Source organism: Pelophylax lessonae, assembly GCF_965119305.1.
Source record: "Pelophylax lessonae genome assembly, chromosome: 7".
NCBI classification, from domain to species: domain Eukaryota; kingdom Metazoa; phylum Chordata; class Amphibia; order Anura; family Ranidae; genus Pelophylax; species Pelophylax lessonae.
In genome coordinates, this window is record NC_138774.1 from 29,244,826 (window position 1) to 29,261,114 (window position 16,289).

The 16,289-nt window shown below is 44.7% G+C and overlaps 1 protein-coding gene across 1 annotated transcript in view; it reads left to right on the forward strand.

The window, feature by feature from the left end:
- The window catches only part of SRPX2 (sushi repeat containing protein X-linked 2), a 96,086-nt gene extending 82,159 nt beyond the window's left edge, over positions 1-13,927 (forward strand). The window contains exons 8-11 of the mRNA XM_082262558.1: positions 2,518-2,697; positions 6,779-6,912; positions 9,251-9,372; positions 13,688-13,927. Of these exons, the coding sequence (XP_082118684.1) occupies positions 2,518-2,697; positions 6,779-6,912; positions 9,251-9,372; positions 13,688-13,868 (617 nt within the window). The 3' untranslated portion in view covers positions 13,869-13,927. The remainder of the gene's footprint in view (positions 1-2,517; positions 2,698-6,778; positions 6,913-9,250; positions 9,373-13,687) is intronic.
- Positions 13,928-16,289: the final 2,362 nt, after the last annotated feature.

Below are 16,289 nucleotides of genomic sequence, written 5' to 3' on the forward strand. Positions count from 1 at the left end.
TGGGTCTGAGGGAGTGTCCCCACTGCATCCAATGAGGGAGCTTGTTGGACAGTGGAGGAAACCCAGCCAGTGACACATTGGCTTTTGTGGGAGTCCCAGTGGGAGGGCATTCTTGCAATCCATCCTGGGATTGCTCATAAAAGCTGGGGGGACATGTGACAGGGGGTCTTTGGTGGGAAGCAGAGTCCCAGGAGGAGGCTGATGGCTGTCTCTCCTCCTGTTATATGAGGAAAGTGGTCTTAGGCAGTCGGCCTAGTGAACCAGGTGTGGAGCTGAGCTGCAGGGGATCCATTATTATTATGATTATTAATAATATTATTATTTTTATTATTCGGGATTTGTATAGCATCAACAGTTTGCCAAGTGCTTTTTATTAATATTATTATTATTAATAATAATAATATTATCATTATTATTATCCAGGATTTATGCAGCAACAACAGTTTGCCAAGTGCTTTTTATTATTATTAATATTATTATTATTATTCAGGATTTACAGTATATAGCACCAACAGTTTGCAAGTGCTTTATTATTAATATTATTATTATTATTATTATTATTAATAATAATATTATTATTTTTATTATTCGGGATTTGTATAGCATCAACAGTTTTCCAAGTGCTTTTTTTATTATTATTATTAATAATACTATCATTATTATTATTATTCAGGATTTATGCAGCAACAACAGTTTGCCAAGTGCTTTTTATTATTATTAATATTATTATTATTCAGGATTTACAGTATATAGCACCAACAGTTTGCAAGTGCTTTATTATTAATATTATTATTATGATTATTAATAATATTTTTATTATTTGGGATTTGTATAGCATCAACAGTTTGCCAAGTGCTTTATTATTATTATAATTATTATTCAGGTTTTATATAGTACCAACAGTTTGTCTAGTGCCTTATTATTATTACAATTATTCAGGATTTATATAGCATCAACAGTAAGCCAAGTGCTTTATTATTATTGTTATTATTATTTTTCAGGCTTTATATATAGCACAAACAGTTTGCTAAGTGCTTTACAAAATACTATTTTTAAATTAAATGTAGTAAGGTAGTAAGTTTAGATTTATACCCTGCAAAATATCCTTTAAACTAATGTAGGTACAATTAAAAAATTGCATTAATAGTTTTAAGAAAAGTATGAATAGAAATAATTGGACATTCCACCCAAACCTTGAAAATAAATAGGAGCAACGAATGGGACTTTGTAAACAGGTAGCAAAGCTTTGACAAGCATGCTCACAAGTCTCTGTGGCGCAATCGGTTAGCGCGTTCGGCTGTTAACCGAAAGGTTGGTGGTTCAAGCCCACCCAGGGACGTGAAATATTTTTCCTTTTTTTCCCCCTTGAGAAAGATCTGTTGTTTCAACTGAGAGAAGGGAATAAAATGCCACTGCTCACTTTTGTCCTAAGGGGCTAGGTTTGTTATCTAAAAAAAAAATAAAAAAAAAAATAGAGAGACTTTACAATCACTTTAACTCTCTTCATCTGTAGATTGAAGTTCATCCCTTTGATCTGTAAATGAAAAACACAGAACATTACAAATGATACAATGTTTCAAGCGAAACTCCACTTTAGTTGAGAAAAAAACATTCCCCTCTGGGTGATCTCTGTACATTGCAGGGATTTTAACAAACTTTGTTGCAGATTCCTTCCTTTTGTTATTCTGAAGAAATCATTGTTTGTTCCTCTGTGCTGAGTGGGTCAAATGGGAGTGTTTTCATAATTATCTATCAGCTGTGGCAGCTGCAGGACTCTAATGCGGAAAGCTGCTGGGCCTGCATCCCTTTAGACGTGTTCCTATTGGGAGTTTCTCACCAAAAATGAAATTTTTGTTGCAGGGGATGCCAGAAATCTGACTTGTAGTGTAGACTTCTGGGAAAATTGGTGAGCCAATCACACAAGCAGGAAATTATGCTTCTGGGGTGTGTTGTCGTATACATTCTGTGTACAGAACAGCTCCAGGCGGCCATATTGCATTGTATTTTCAGAAAATTACAACAGCTGCAGATTGAAAAGGAAAGGCAATTTTTAATAACATTGAATTACAATATGATTTGTGTCGCAATTGTATACGCTATATTGTTTTTTCCATATTTGCTGATTTCCCCCCCCCCCCCCCCCCACGAAAGTGGAGTTACCCTTTCATTGTAACTTTCTGTATTCCCATCTGAGCAATGTTGTTGATAAACATTGTCAAACTGCTTTTTTTTTTTTTTACAGCTCCTGCTGCCCACCTTCTCTGTGTACTCTTCAATGCAGCTATGATTAATCACAGCTGAATTGCATTGTACTGGGACAGGGGGGATCCCAGCAGCAGAGCAGAAGGACCTGGCGTACTAGACATGCCCTGTGCACAATGATGGCATGTTTTTGGGCGTGTCAAGTATGTTCAGAGTCTGCAACTAGTTATATACAATGCAAGTAACAATAAGGTCCTAAAATTAGTACAAAAAAATATTATAATTGTCAGCTCTGTGGCTTTCTTTGTCCCACAGTGAAAAGATGCCCGCTACTCACTCCTCCACTTCATGGCTACATCACCTGTAGTGGTGCAGGAAATAATTATGGATCCAACTGCGAGTATCACTGCGAGGGAAGCTATGAACGCCAGGGGTCGGTGCTCAGAGTGTGCCAGTTCAGCGGGCAGTGGGCCGGAGCACCAGCTACATGTACCCGTAAGTACTCTATGCAAGCGTTGGTCTTCTACAACACTATTCCAACTCCTAGAGGCGACATTACTTCTCAGGAACCCAGCAATGGGCATTTGGGTGTGGATCTCCCCAACTATCACCTATGCCTTACCATCTCCATCGGTACTAAACCCTTCTATCCTTTTATAGCCAAGAGAGCTGCCGCCTTTTCCCCTTTTTGAGTGATGGCGAACCCCGGCACCCCAGATGTTTTGGAACTACATTTCCCATGATGCTCAACTACACTGCAGAGTGCAGGAGCATTATGGGAAATTGTATATGTTATATGTATGTAGCAGTAGCACCCTCCTAGATAGATGATAGGAAAAAGCATTATTATGCTCCATCTGCTTATCAGGGGAGCCTGATCTGTTAGTCATGCCTGTTGCATGTGTCCAGGTGTGAGTGACTAGGTCTGAGGGAGAGTCCCCACTGTATCCAATAGGGGAGCCTGTTGGACAGTGGAGGAAACCTGGCCAGTGGCAAACAGATTTTGTGGCAGTTCCAGTGAAAGGGCACTACCGCAGTGCATCCTGGGATTGACCATAAAAGCCAAAGGCACATGTGACAGGGCGTCTTTGGCCGGAAGCAGAATCCCAGGAGGAGGGTGATGGCTGTCTCTCCTCCTGCTGTCTGGGGAAGGTGGTCACAGGCAGTCGGCCTAGTGAACCAGGTGTGGAGCTGAGCCTGAAGGATCCTGGAAAGCTGACGGTGGAGCTGCTGGCAGAGTCATGTGGGAAAAACAGTGTCCTTGAGTACCAGGGGGGCTTGCCAAAGGGTCCACCCAGGAAGGGGGGCCACTCCAGAGAAGTCCAAGGATAGAAGGTCAGCTCACACAGTATGCAAGAGTAAAAGGGGGTGCCAAGTGGGGCCCTGAAGAGTAATTCACTATACAGTTTGATTATCAAATACTTCACTACAGTGGCAAGGTGAAGCAGCGGCCTTGCGGCAGTCAACATAGTTAGAAGTCCTAAATTGTGCATAGTTCATCCAGTTGGAGTATCCCACTCATCCTTTCTCCTATCCAAGTTCTAAAATAAAACCAACAAAAAAGCACATCCCTGCACTGTTTTCTGACTGACCCAAACGCTTAAAGTACTTTGAATTGCTGAGTTGTTGCTATAGGTAACCCAGGGGAACCCGCTTCAAGCAGCTCCCCAGGTAGTAGTGCTACATGTGTGTCCACTAATGTTGATTTTAGTGTATTTGTATTGAAAATATCATTTTGATATTTTCCAGGGGGGAGTTCAGGTAAAATGTGCAAGGCCCTATGATTTCTAACAGCAGCTCCTTCTCCAGCAGGTGGCGTCATCTTCAGGGACTGCTGGGAATTACATGCTAGGCTAGAATGAAAATAGCGGGTAATAAATAAATTGTGGTACTTCAGATCCAACAATGCAATTAATATTTGAAGGACCCCACCAGCTGTCCACCTAATCCCCCATGAGGCCACAGTAATGGCGTATTAAGTGTATGGATGTGCTTCCATTTTTGTTATTATCATGGCTTTATGCGGGATTAGCGAAAATGTTTATAGAGCAGATCAGATAAAATAAGAACACATTTTTAAGTCATGCCATTAGAGGTTTTTTTAATTTTTTTTTTTTCATCAAATATACAGTGTGAAATATTGGGACATGTGTTTGCATGTAAAAGGTTGTAATGCTATTGCCAATTTTCTGTTATATAAACCATTCAAATCATTTTGTAATATCTGTTCAATAAAGGCAAAAAATGCCTGTTGATCCTGCCCAAAATTCAAACCTGTCCTATTCAATCTGTGTAATCCTAAGGAATCTAATCAGCCTTCTATGTTCTTAAACTGGCCTTTTCCCTTTGGGATTTAATAGGAAAACTTTCAGAACATTTATTTGATCACAGTGCATCCGGAAAGTATTCACAGTTCTTCACTTTTTCCACATTTTGTTATGTTACAGCCAGTGGCGGTTGGTCAAAATTTTTTGGGGGGCGCAAACAGAAAAATGTAATAGGCATTGCTTTGCGGCAAAAAAACGCTGTAAAAAATTGCGTGACTTTGAGGTCACAAAAGTGTGAAAGGGGCCTTCAGTAATTAAGGTATAGCGTGCCCCCTTTCAATGCACAGAGACCAGCGTGCCCCCTTTCAATGCACAGAAACCAGCGTGCCCCCTTTAACTGCAGTGACCAGGGTGCCCCCTTTCAGTGCAGTGACCAGCGTGACCCCTTCCAATGCAGAGATGCCAGCGTGCCCCCTTTCAATGCAGAGATGCCTGCGTGCCCCCTTTCAATGCAGAGAAGCCATCATGCCCCCTATCAATGCAGAGATGCCAGCATGCCCCCTTTCAATGCAGAGATGCCATCATGCCCCCTTTTAATGCAGAGATGCCATCATGCCCCCTTTCAATGCAGAGATGCCATCATGCCCCTTTTCAATGCAGAGATGCCATCATGCCCCCTTTCAATGCAGAGATGCCAGCATGCCCCCTTTCAATGCAGAGATGCCAGCATGCCCCCTTTCAATGCAGAGATGCCAGCATGCCCCCTTTCAATGCATAGTGAGCAGCATAAGCGTGTCCCCCCCCCCCCCGCGCGCGTGACCAGTGCACTTACCTCACACCCTGCTCTGTGTCTGTCTCCTGTCTCCTGCCTGGGCAGCAGCGGCGGCTCTCGGCTTCTCTTCCGTTCCCCGGCATGGCGGCTTTTCTTCAGTTCTCCCGGCTCCGCCTCCTCCCCAGCCAATGGCATGGGGTTTGACTTTCGGCCAATCAGGAAGCGTGTATCGCCGCCGCTTCCTGATTGGCCAGGAGGAGGATCCGTGTGACAATAGCGAATTTTCATTCATGGATGGGGAGCATAAGTGAGTGCACAGCCATTTTCAGATCTCTCCAGAGATGTTCAATCGGGTTCAAGTCTGGGCTCTGGCTGGGCCACTGAAAGACATTCAAAGAGTTGTCCTGTAGCCACACTTTTGTCATCTTGGTTGTGTGCTTAGGGTTATTTTCCTGTTGGAAGATGAACCTTCGTCCCCAGTCTCCAGAGCGCTCTGGCACAGGTTTTCATCAAAGATGACTCTGCATTAATCTGTCCCTCGATCCTGACTAGTCTCCGAGTTCCTGCCACTGAAAAGCATCCCTACAGCATGATGCTGCCACCACCATGCTTCACTGTAGGGATGGTATTGGCCAGATAATTATTAGTGCCTGGTTTCCTCCAGACATGACGCTTGCCTTTCAGGCCAAAGAGTTCAATCTTTGTTTCATCAGACCAGAGAATTTTGTTTCTCATGGTCATGGTTTCAAAGATTTCAAACAAACTTCATTCACGTTGTTATCATGGGGTATTGTTTGTAGAATTTTGAGGAAAATAATACATTTAATCTATTTTGGAATAAGGCTGTAACAAAACAAAATGTAGAAAAAGTGAAGCGCTGTGAATACTTTCCGGATGCACTGTATCTGATGCACAGGTAGGGTCATCCTCATCAGACACCAGAAAAGCCATCCATTTTGAACTTCATGTGCTGGTATAGTCAACCCCATCAAACACCAGAGAAGCTATCCGATATGAACTGTCTGTACTGGTATGGTCTATACCATCAGACAAAAAAGAAGCCATCCATTTTGAACTTTCTGTTCTGGTATGCTCAACACTATCAGATATGAGAGAAGCCATCCAATTTGATCTGTCTCTACTGGTATGGTCAATCCCATAAGACCCCAGAAAAGCCGTCCAATTGTCTGTACTGGTAGGGTCATCCCATCTATTTGAACTTCCTGTAATGGTATCGTTCACCCCAGACATTAAAGAAGTCATACATTTTGAAATCCCTGTAGTACGCTCCACCCCATCACACACCAGAGAACCCATCCATTTTGAACCTCATGTACAGGTATACTCCTGTTTTACTGTGGGTGCATGAATGTTGTAGATGGGCATTCACAGGGCCCCTTGGCTCCTGCCTAAGTTGCCTTCTGGATGATCTAACTCAAGCTTACCAAAGGTTCAGTGCTCCTACATAAACATTCTGTAGCCTTTTTGTGGACAGCTGTACCATGCCTGTATAATATATAACATGTTTTTTTTCCAGCTATGCAGATCAATGTCAATGTGAATTCAGCTGGTGCCTTTGTGGATCAGTTCTTTGAGAAGCAGCGACTGCTGATAATCTCTGCTCCCAGCTCCTCTGACCGATACTACCGGCTCCAGAACGCTGCTCTACAGGTGGGTAAACAATATGTGCTAAAATGCATGTGTGCAGTAATGTACAATTGTGGCATTATGCAGTTTCTGGTGTCTGCCATAGTAAATTTGCAATCAGTGGTGAATTGGTAGTCATAAGCAGTATTGGGACCATTAAAGTGGAACTAAACGCAAGAATTAAAGATTTGCTTTCTTATAGGAAACATCTAGATATATTAGTTGTGTTTAGGCAATACTCTGAAAATTCTACCTTTTGTCTTGGATTCCTCTTGAAAAACAGCAGAGCCCTTCCTGTGCCTAGGCACTCCTGCTTTGTAGCCTCATAATAAGTGTATCTCTATAGTGTGAGATCACCTCTGACTGCAAGTCTTGCCAGGTTTTATGTTTTTACCTCTGTTTTCCTTGCTGGAGAGAAAGCTGTATCTGAAGTCCTGCAGTGCAAGAATCTCCCTGTTTTTCCTTCATCCATTCTGTGGATCCTCTTACTCAGGGTTTTTTTTTCAGCTGGAACTTGGTGGAACTCAGTTCCACCACCTATGGCTCAGGCCCTCTGCTCTCTGCTCACTACCATCACTTGTAAACACAGAAGTCTGGCTTCTGTGTTTACAAGTGACAGCTTGTCACAGATCTGATCTCCTGAGTGTCTCACACTGAGTGAAGGATGGGGACAAGGGAGATGCAGTGGCCCGGGGTGCAGTGCCGATGCCAACAACCCCAGTAGATGATCTTCCCACAAGAGAGAGGCAGAGCCAACTACAATGTGCGAGGAAGTACTAGAGCCGGCCGGGTGCTTCTGCTTAATACAGCAACAATTTGAGACATGTGGAAAATGGCAGAGCTTTAAAGGAAATGGGGAGAACATGGGGATTTTGGGGGGGGGGGGGAGTTGCAGTGGTGTATTTTGGTTTTGTGCTGCCCTAGGCACCCCCTCCTATGCAAATTTGCCTCACTCCTTCCTTTTTAATGGATGTGACTCCTTCCAAAACTGAAGGACTACAAGTCCCAGCATAAACCCCTGAGATCTCACAGGGGGGGGGGGGTCAGAGGGGGTGGGAGAGAGAGGGGGGTGAGGGAGGGAGAGAGAGGGGGGATGTGAGAGAAGAGAGAGGCTGGGTGAGAGAGAGAGAGGGGGGTGAGAGAGAGAGAGAGAGGGGATGGGAGAGAGAGAGAAGGATGGGAGAGAGAGGGGGGTGAGAGAGAGGGGGTGAGAGAGAGGGGCGAGAGAGAGAGGGGCGAGAGGGAGAGGGGCGAGAGAGAGAGAGAGGGGGGATGAGAGATAGAGAGGGTGAGAGGGGGAGGGGTGGGAGATAGAGAGGGGAGGGGCGAGAGAGAAGGGGCGAGAGAGAGGGGGGTGAGAGAGAGAGGGGGGTGAGTAAGTGAGAGAGAGGAGGGGGTGAGAGAGGGGAGGGGTGAGAGAGAGAGGGGGGGTAAGTGAGAGAGGGGGGTGAGAGAGAGAGGGGGGTGAGTGAGAGAGAGGAGGGGGTGAGAGAGAGAGAGAGGGAAGGTGTGAGAGAGAGGGGGGGTAAGTGAGAGAGGGGGGTGAGAGAGAGAGGGGGGTGAGTGAGAGAGAGGAGGGGGTGAGAGAGAGAGTGAGGGGGTGAGAGAGAGGGGGAGGGAGAGAGGGGGTGAGAGAGAGAGGGGTTGAGAGAGACGTGGGTGAGTGAGAGGGGGGCGAGAGAGGCGGCTCTAGCAACCAGTGGCCAATAGAGTCTCAGGTGGAGGGGGGCGGCTTTTTTGCTGCCCCCCTGCAAAGTGCTGCCCTTTTAAAGCCTCTTTAGAACCTTCCCACTGTTAGTGAAATTTGACCAAGCCCACTATTTGATGCGGTTTGGAGTGTGTGTGGGGAGGGGGGGTTTGGGGGTAGTTGAGTTTCTGTACCTATTTTCTGAGAAAAAAAGCTCTGCTCTTACTAATTCTTGAACATTAGTTTGCCAGTCCCTGGGGGGAGCTCCAATATGAGGAAGCAAAGCCCTGCTCCCTGAATAAAATAGTTTCTTCCTCACATGTAGAACAAGAGATGGTAAGTCAGTAACCTTAAAGGATCGACTGTGGGTAGACCATAGGTAATATTGGTGACTAGTCCTATACCCTCTCCGCATCTTTTTCAGGCACAGCGTCACCAGTGCAGGTCCTCTATAATTGTAACCACTACAAGAAAACCACCAGCAAAGTAGAAGCCTGGTCCCGTAAAATAGTAATAAAATTTGTTCACGATTTATTGTGTGATGGCCTAAATTCCGAATAAATCTAGAAGAAGGTTTTCCAAATCTGAGCTCATAGCCTAACAGCTTTGTCATCAAGTGTGCAGCCAGGGAACTGAGACATTACCGACTCCTCAATGTCATAAATGTAATCCTAGGGGGCGAGCTGCGGCCTGGATCAGAGACATGTCGTAGTGGTGGAGCTGGTTGGAGAGGAGCCAAGGGAAGTGGGACGGGTCCGGTCTCAGCAACTCTCGGTGGAACTCATTGAACAACTAAGGTATCTCAAACACTGTTCTAAAGCTCTTCTTTATCCTTATTTACTTTATTTATTTATCTTTAACCTATATTTACACTGTACACTGATTGGTCCATCCAGGGGCGTAACTACAGGGGTTGCAATTGCAACCGGGACCCATGCTCCAGGGGGCCTGTGTGGCTCCCCTGCACACCTGAATAGGAGGGGGGTGGGGGCAGCATGTAGAGAAATCACTGTCCTCCTTTTTCCTCCTGTAGCTGCAGGAGGAAAATGGAGGAGATCGGTTCCTCTGTATGTTGCCCCCGCCACTCCTCTCATCCAGTTCACTTGTGTTCTGCTAACTCTGGGCCCCTGTGTGCTCCCCTGGTCCCCCCTCCCCCACTGTGCTCCCCTCCCCTCTCCTGCCGGCTGATGCAGAGAATGTGTCACAATAGAGAACCAGGAAGGGGACAGTAAATAAGTAATTTACCCGCTCCTTCCTTTTCTGAATGGACAGAGTCATAGTCAGTGACGTAAAAAAATTAAATAAAGTGATAAAAAATAATATAATTAAAATACCAAAAAAATAAAAACTACTGACACCAGAGGGTGAAATACCAGGATCGCAAAGGTCACACTTGCGACCGGGCCCTGGCATTCCATCACCGTAGGGAGGCCCAAAAATGGCAGGAAGGGGGCCCACTGCAGAACTTTTGAAGGGGTCCCGCTGTGGGACCATAATAGAGAGCCCCGCAACAAGAATAAAGGGCCCCAGGATCAGTGGGAAGAGCCCCAGGCTTGAAGGGAAGGGCCCCAGGATCAGTGATAAGAGCCCCAGGCTTGAAGGGAAGGGCCCCAGGATCAGTGATAAGAGCCCCAGGCTTGAAGGGAAGGGCCCCAGGATCAGTGATAAGAGCCCCAGGCTTGAAGGGAAGGGCCCCAGGATCAGTGGGAAGAGCCCCAGGCACGAAGGGAAGGGCCCCAGCCAAGGGTCCAGGGGGCCCTTCATGGTTTCTTGCACCGGGGCCCTGAAGGTTCTATTTACGCCTCTGGGTCCATCCCAGCCACTTCAGTTGTAATATTGTGCACTGCTTTAGATTTAGGAACTACTCATATGGCAGCCACCAGTGCCAGTATAAGGTCCTTTAGCACCCACAGGCAAAAAAGGTTAAAGTGTCCCCTCTTCCATGAGCAGGGCCAGGACAAGGTGTGGGCGGGAGGGGCGGCTGCCCTGGGTGCAATAGTTTATTGCAGGGAGGGGGCACCCTAAACCTAACCCTAAGGGAAGGGGGGGGCGCAGTTTGTCATCTTTGCCCTGGGCGCTGGATGGCCTTGCCCCGGCACTATCCATGAGCTGTGAATTACATACACAGTGGGTGAATTAGTAGGCATGGAGATGGTGCTATTGACATAGGAGTTATTGTGAACAATCTTTGTTTATGATTACAGGTATTTATACACTAGATTACCAAAAGTATTGGGACGCCTGCCTTTACACGCACATGAACTTTGATGGTATGCCAATCTTATGCTGGCCATACACTAGCTGAAAAATCATTCGAAAATCTGTCATTTGTTCAGATCGTTCGTTTTTTGTCCAGTTAATGGGCGCAAATAGAAAATCAATTTTAACTTTCTAGAGCTGAAAAACCGAAGGAACATTTTGGAAAATTCTACTGAACGAACAATAAATTGAAAGGTTAATGTGTTTCTCGCCCGAACTGTTTGCACCAGGCATATGTGACAAACTGAAGGAAAAACGGATTTGTTTATGTCCATTGAATTTCATGATGGCACAATCGTCTGCTCTCACAGCCGAGTGTTCGTTTTTCGTAAATGAGTTTGAATGATTTTTTGTATAGTGTATGGCCAGCATTAGTCCGTAGGGTTCAATATTGGGTTGGCCCACCCTTTGCAGCTATAACAGCTTCAACTCTTCTGGGAAGGCTGTCCACAAGGTTTAGGAGTGTGTCTATGGGAATGTTTGACCATTCTTCCAGAAGCGCATTTGTGAGGTCAGACACTGATGTTGGACGGGAAGACCTGGCTCGCAATCTCCGCTCTAATTCATCCCAAAGATGTTCTATCAGGTTGAGGTCAGGACTCTGTGCAGGCCAATCAAGTTCCTCCTCCCCAAACTCACTCATCCATGTCTTTATGGACCTTGCTTTGTGTACTGATCCAAATCATTTGGTGGAAGGGGGATTATGGTGGGGGGTTGTTTTTCAGGGGTTGGGCTTGGCCCCTTAGTTCCAGTGAAGGGAACTCTTAAGGCGTCAGTATACCAAGACATATTGGACAATTTCATGCTCCCAACTTTGTGGGAACAGTTTGGGGATGGCCCCTTTCTGTTCCAACATGACTGCGCAGCAGTGCACAAAGCAAGGTCCATAAAGACATGGATGAGTGAGTTTGGGGTGGAGGAACTTGACTGGCCTGAAGAGAGTCCTGCCCTTAACCTGATAGAACACCTTTGGGATAAATTAGAGTGGAGACTGCGAGCTAGGCCTTCTCGCCCAACATCAGTGCCTAAACTCATAAATGCACTTCTGGAAGAATAGTCAAACATTCCCATAGACACACTTCTAAACCTTGTGGACAGCCTTCCCAGAAGAGTTGAAGCTGTTATAGCTGCAAAGGGTGGGCCAACTCAAAATTGAACCCTACGGACTAAGACTGGGATGCCATTAAAGTTCATGTGTGTGTAAAGGCAGGCGTCCCAATACTTTTGACAAAATAGCGTATAAATGTCACCAACAATTTACGCAGCAGTTTTTACATGCTGTACAATCACATCAGCCCCTGCCCTCAAGGAGCATACAGTCAAAGCAAGGGGTATCAAACTCAATTTCATTGCGGGTCACATTATGGCTGCTCTACAAGGGCCAGTTGTGTCTGTAGGACTAAATGTCCAGAGCACCCCCTTACATCAGATGTCAAGAGTCCCCCCCATCATCAGAAATCAAGTGTCTTCCAACCTCCCTTACATCACAGTGCACCCCCTTACCTTGTACTGCTGCTGGGAAGAAGCTGGAGGCGAAGCTGTGAAGCAAAAAGAGCAGGGTCTGGAGGAGGCCTTGAGGAGGGCTGGAGTCAGCTGCCAGAGTTTGCTGAATGCTGAGACCAGAGGAGGAGGAGACAAGGGGCATGATCTGTAGGAGGAGTTCTGCCCTTCTCTCTGCTGCTGACTGCTGAGACAGGGTGGAACAGAGATGAGCCTCTTTGTGGCTGCACAGGGAAGTGCAGGATCTGGTGGAGGAGTTCTGTTCTCTTCTGCTGAGACAAGGTGGAGGTGCCACAGTTGGAGGAGAGATGCAAGGGCCACATGAAATTACCTGGTGAGCCAGATTCAGCTCATGGGTCATACAAGAACCAATTTAGACAATATTCATTTGGCCTATCGACATGTCTTTGAAGTGTGGAAGAAATCTGGAGCACCCTGTGGAACCCCACACAAGCACAAGTAGAACCTACAAACTCCATACAGATGTGCAAATACTATTGCTATTTTAATATGTTTTCTTAATTTTTCAATAAAAATTGTTTTTTAACCTATTTCTACAGTGATTTGTACAGTACCATTAAAATCCTTATAGCCCCTTCTCCCTCCCCTCTTTCCTTTTCCCCTCCCTTCCTGTGTTTCCCATATTTTGTTTTCCTTTTTCCCTTCCCAGGTTGGCTTGGGCCCTTTAGTCCCAAACTTTTTTGCCATTATCATTGGTATGAAGGAACCCTATTTGATAGTTTTTATATTATGACACAATCAATTCCTTTTTCAGATAAGGATTTTATTTATACATTTATACATTTGCATAGCAATTAACCCAGTGACAGTGTATGTACCTTTGTTCTGAGTGAATGAAGCAAAAAAATGAAGGTTATTAGGCTATTTCCTGTGCTAGTTGAATGCTTATCATTCATTTAAAAATGAAAATACTGCATTTGGGCACTAGATGGCGTTAAGTATCGTAGAAATGTGTAATGATTTTTTGACACCATCTAGTGGCCAAATGCAATATTTTCCATTTTAAATAAATGTAAAACATTTGACCAGCACAGGAAATTGCCTAATTACATACGTTTTGCCTCATTCACAGAGATCGAATGTACGTGCACTTTAACTAAACCAACAGCTGTGCAAATTTTTATAATTTTTATCAATACAGCCCATCGTGTCCTGACTGAGATTGGAACCAGTGCTGGAAGGCAAGGCTGCTGACCAGGGCAATCATTTCATAGATATTTGTATAAAAAAAAAAAAAAAAAAAGGTTACCAGTGTTGTACTAGACCTATGTACCATCACACTGTATGTTTCGTCCTTTTCCTTAAATATATATATTTTTTTTCTGCATGCAGGCAGGCTTTGCGTATCACAAAGTCCTATTTCAATGTAGTTCTGCTGGACAAGTTTGGCGTGGACCGGGAACGCTACCGGCAACCCACAACATCCGATGAGCTCTTCACTTTCATTGACACATATTTACTAAGCTCGCAGGAGAAAGCACAGGTGGAGGCCAACAGAGAACACTGTGAATGATGGACTGGATGGAGCGGAGGAACAACCATCTGTTCGTCAAAAAGGATAGAATTTTTTTTTTTTTTTGGTTAATTGTTTATAGAAAAAGAGTATTTATTAAAAAAAAAACACCTCTGAACAATAGTTGTGGCATTATTTGAATACGATTAGGGATTTAATTGGCTCTGGTTTATGGGACATAAAATGTTGGTTTCTTTAAAGTGCATGTATAGTTTTTTTTTTTTTTACAAAATACAAATGCTGGTTGATCCTGCCAGAAATATTGTGAGCTGATAACTTCCTGTGCTCCCCACGTCTGTGGACTGTTACGGCTACTGTATCCCCGAAGACTACAGAACCAATCCCTACCATGTTATATAGAATAGGAGAGGGGTGGGGTTCTATAGTCCTATATGGCTTCTGTTGTCCTGATACAGTAGTGTGAACGAACGTGGTTACCCTAGGACAGGAAGTGTGTTAATGGTAGGATCACTGGGTAAAAAATAAAAGGAAAAAAGTTTTAAAAATACGAAAATTAATGCAACAACATGAGCAGATCTAAAGACTGGTAAATTGATTGTTTTTTAACTTCATAAACTGTATATATCAAAAAAAAAATCTAAAAAGTGGTAGCTGGAGTTAAAGTGGAGTTCCACCCATTTTAGTGACTTTAGATGTATGTAATCCCCTTTTGTTGCTAGTAAATACCTTATTTTCTGCTTTATTTATCCTCTTCTCACTTCCGGGTCCTGTCGGCGATTACGTCATTCGGCGATTCGCAGGGTGTGCTGGGATGTATCTCAGGGCATGAAATCTTGCATTATTACACAGGAGATGAGCTGCACTGCGTGCTCTGCCCCGCCTCCTCTCAGTGAGCTGTACTGTATGTATTGTATTGAGGCCGTGCTCCGCCCCTCCTCCTCTCAGTGAGCGAGGACTGAAAGCATTATATCCTCACCGAGCTCACTGAGAGGAGGCGGGGCGGAGCACGGCCTCAATACAATACATACAATACAGCTCACTGAGAGGAGGCGGGGCGGAGGCGGGGCAGAGCACGCAGTGCAGCTCATCTCCTGTGTAATAATGCAAGATTTCATGCCCTGAGATACATCCCAGCACACACTGCGAATCGCCGAATGACGCAATCGCCAACCGGACCCGGAAGTGAGAAGAGGATAAATAAAGCAGAAAATAAGGTATTTACTAGCAAAAAAAAAAAAACTTTCCATTGGTAAAAGTCGTTTTAAAGGGGATTACATACATCTATGTAATCCAAATGATTAAAAATGGGTGGAACTCCACTTTAAGCAGTAATTTATACTTTTTACTTCAAAAGAAAAGTTTAGGATTAAAAAAAATATATATGTACTCACTTGGATAGATGCAGCATCGATTCCTGGCCAGATGTGCAGTGAGCAATCAAACAGTTCTCCCCCTCTTCTCTGAGCAGAGAGCAGTGACTGTCAGTCAATGGCTCTCTGCCTTCCCCTCCAGCACTCACTGAATCACTGGGCTGTGTAGGGGGCGGGGCTGGGATCGCTGAAAGGCTGAGTTGCGTTCAGGTCCAGGCTTCTGGTAAAATACCAACCATATGGTCAGGATCTTTCCAGAACCTGGACCGATTCTGTGACAGTACTGTTTTAGCCCCCTGTCGGCTGAAAACGGGTCACAGGAGTGCAGAATGAGCTGCACTCTTGTGATCCAAAAAGAGCTTTGACTATACTCCTCCTTTCAAAAACAAATAAATCCTAATAAAAAAAAAAATACAATACTAAAAACATAAAATAATATCTAAATTAAGGTAAAAACACTCCAATATTCTAAATTATTATGTAACAACAATCAATTCCAAATCATTACTTTCAGCCTTTTTTCTTATCATAAACACATTTTACTATTGGCTTGCAATGTGCATTTGAACTTGCTAGAAAATTTGACTTCTTCAGGAAGAGTCAATTTCCTAGTACAGCCCCGTTCCTCCTGCTGAGTGCCGCTCGTTCCGTCCTCAGTACATAAATGTGCACAATGCGTCCACAAACCACGCCCCTGGCGACGTCATTGTTGACGAAACGCCACGTCGGGCGGGCTACGGAGCGTGTGACGTCATTGCGCCGGAGGACGCAGCGGCCATCTTCTTGGAAGGAAATAACCCACACTGTTTATACGCTGAAGCCATCCTGAGAGAATGATCTTGAGGATCTGTGACTCATCTGCAATTGTATACACTATATTCTTTTTTCTTTGTTTGCTGATTTCCCCCCCCCCCCCCCTCAAAAGTGGAGTTACTTTTTAACCACTTCAGCTCCGGGAAGGTTTTACCCCCCTAAATGACCAAGCCATTTTTTTGCTATCCGGCACTGCGTTACTTTAACAATAAATTGCGTGGTCGTGCGACGCTGTACCCAAATACAATTGATGTCCTTTTTTTCCACAAACAGAGCT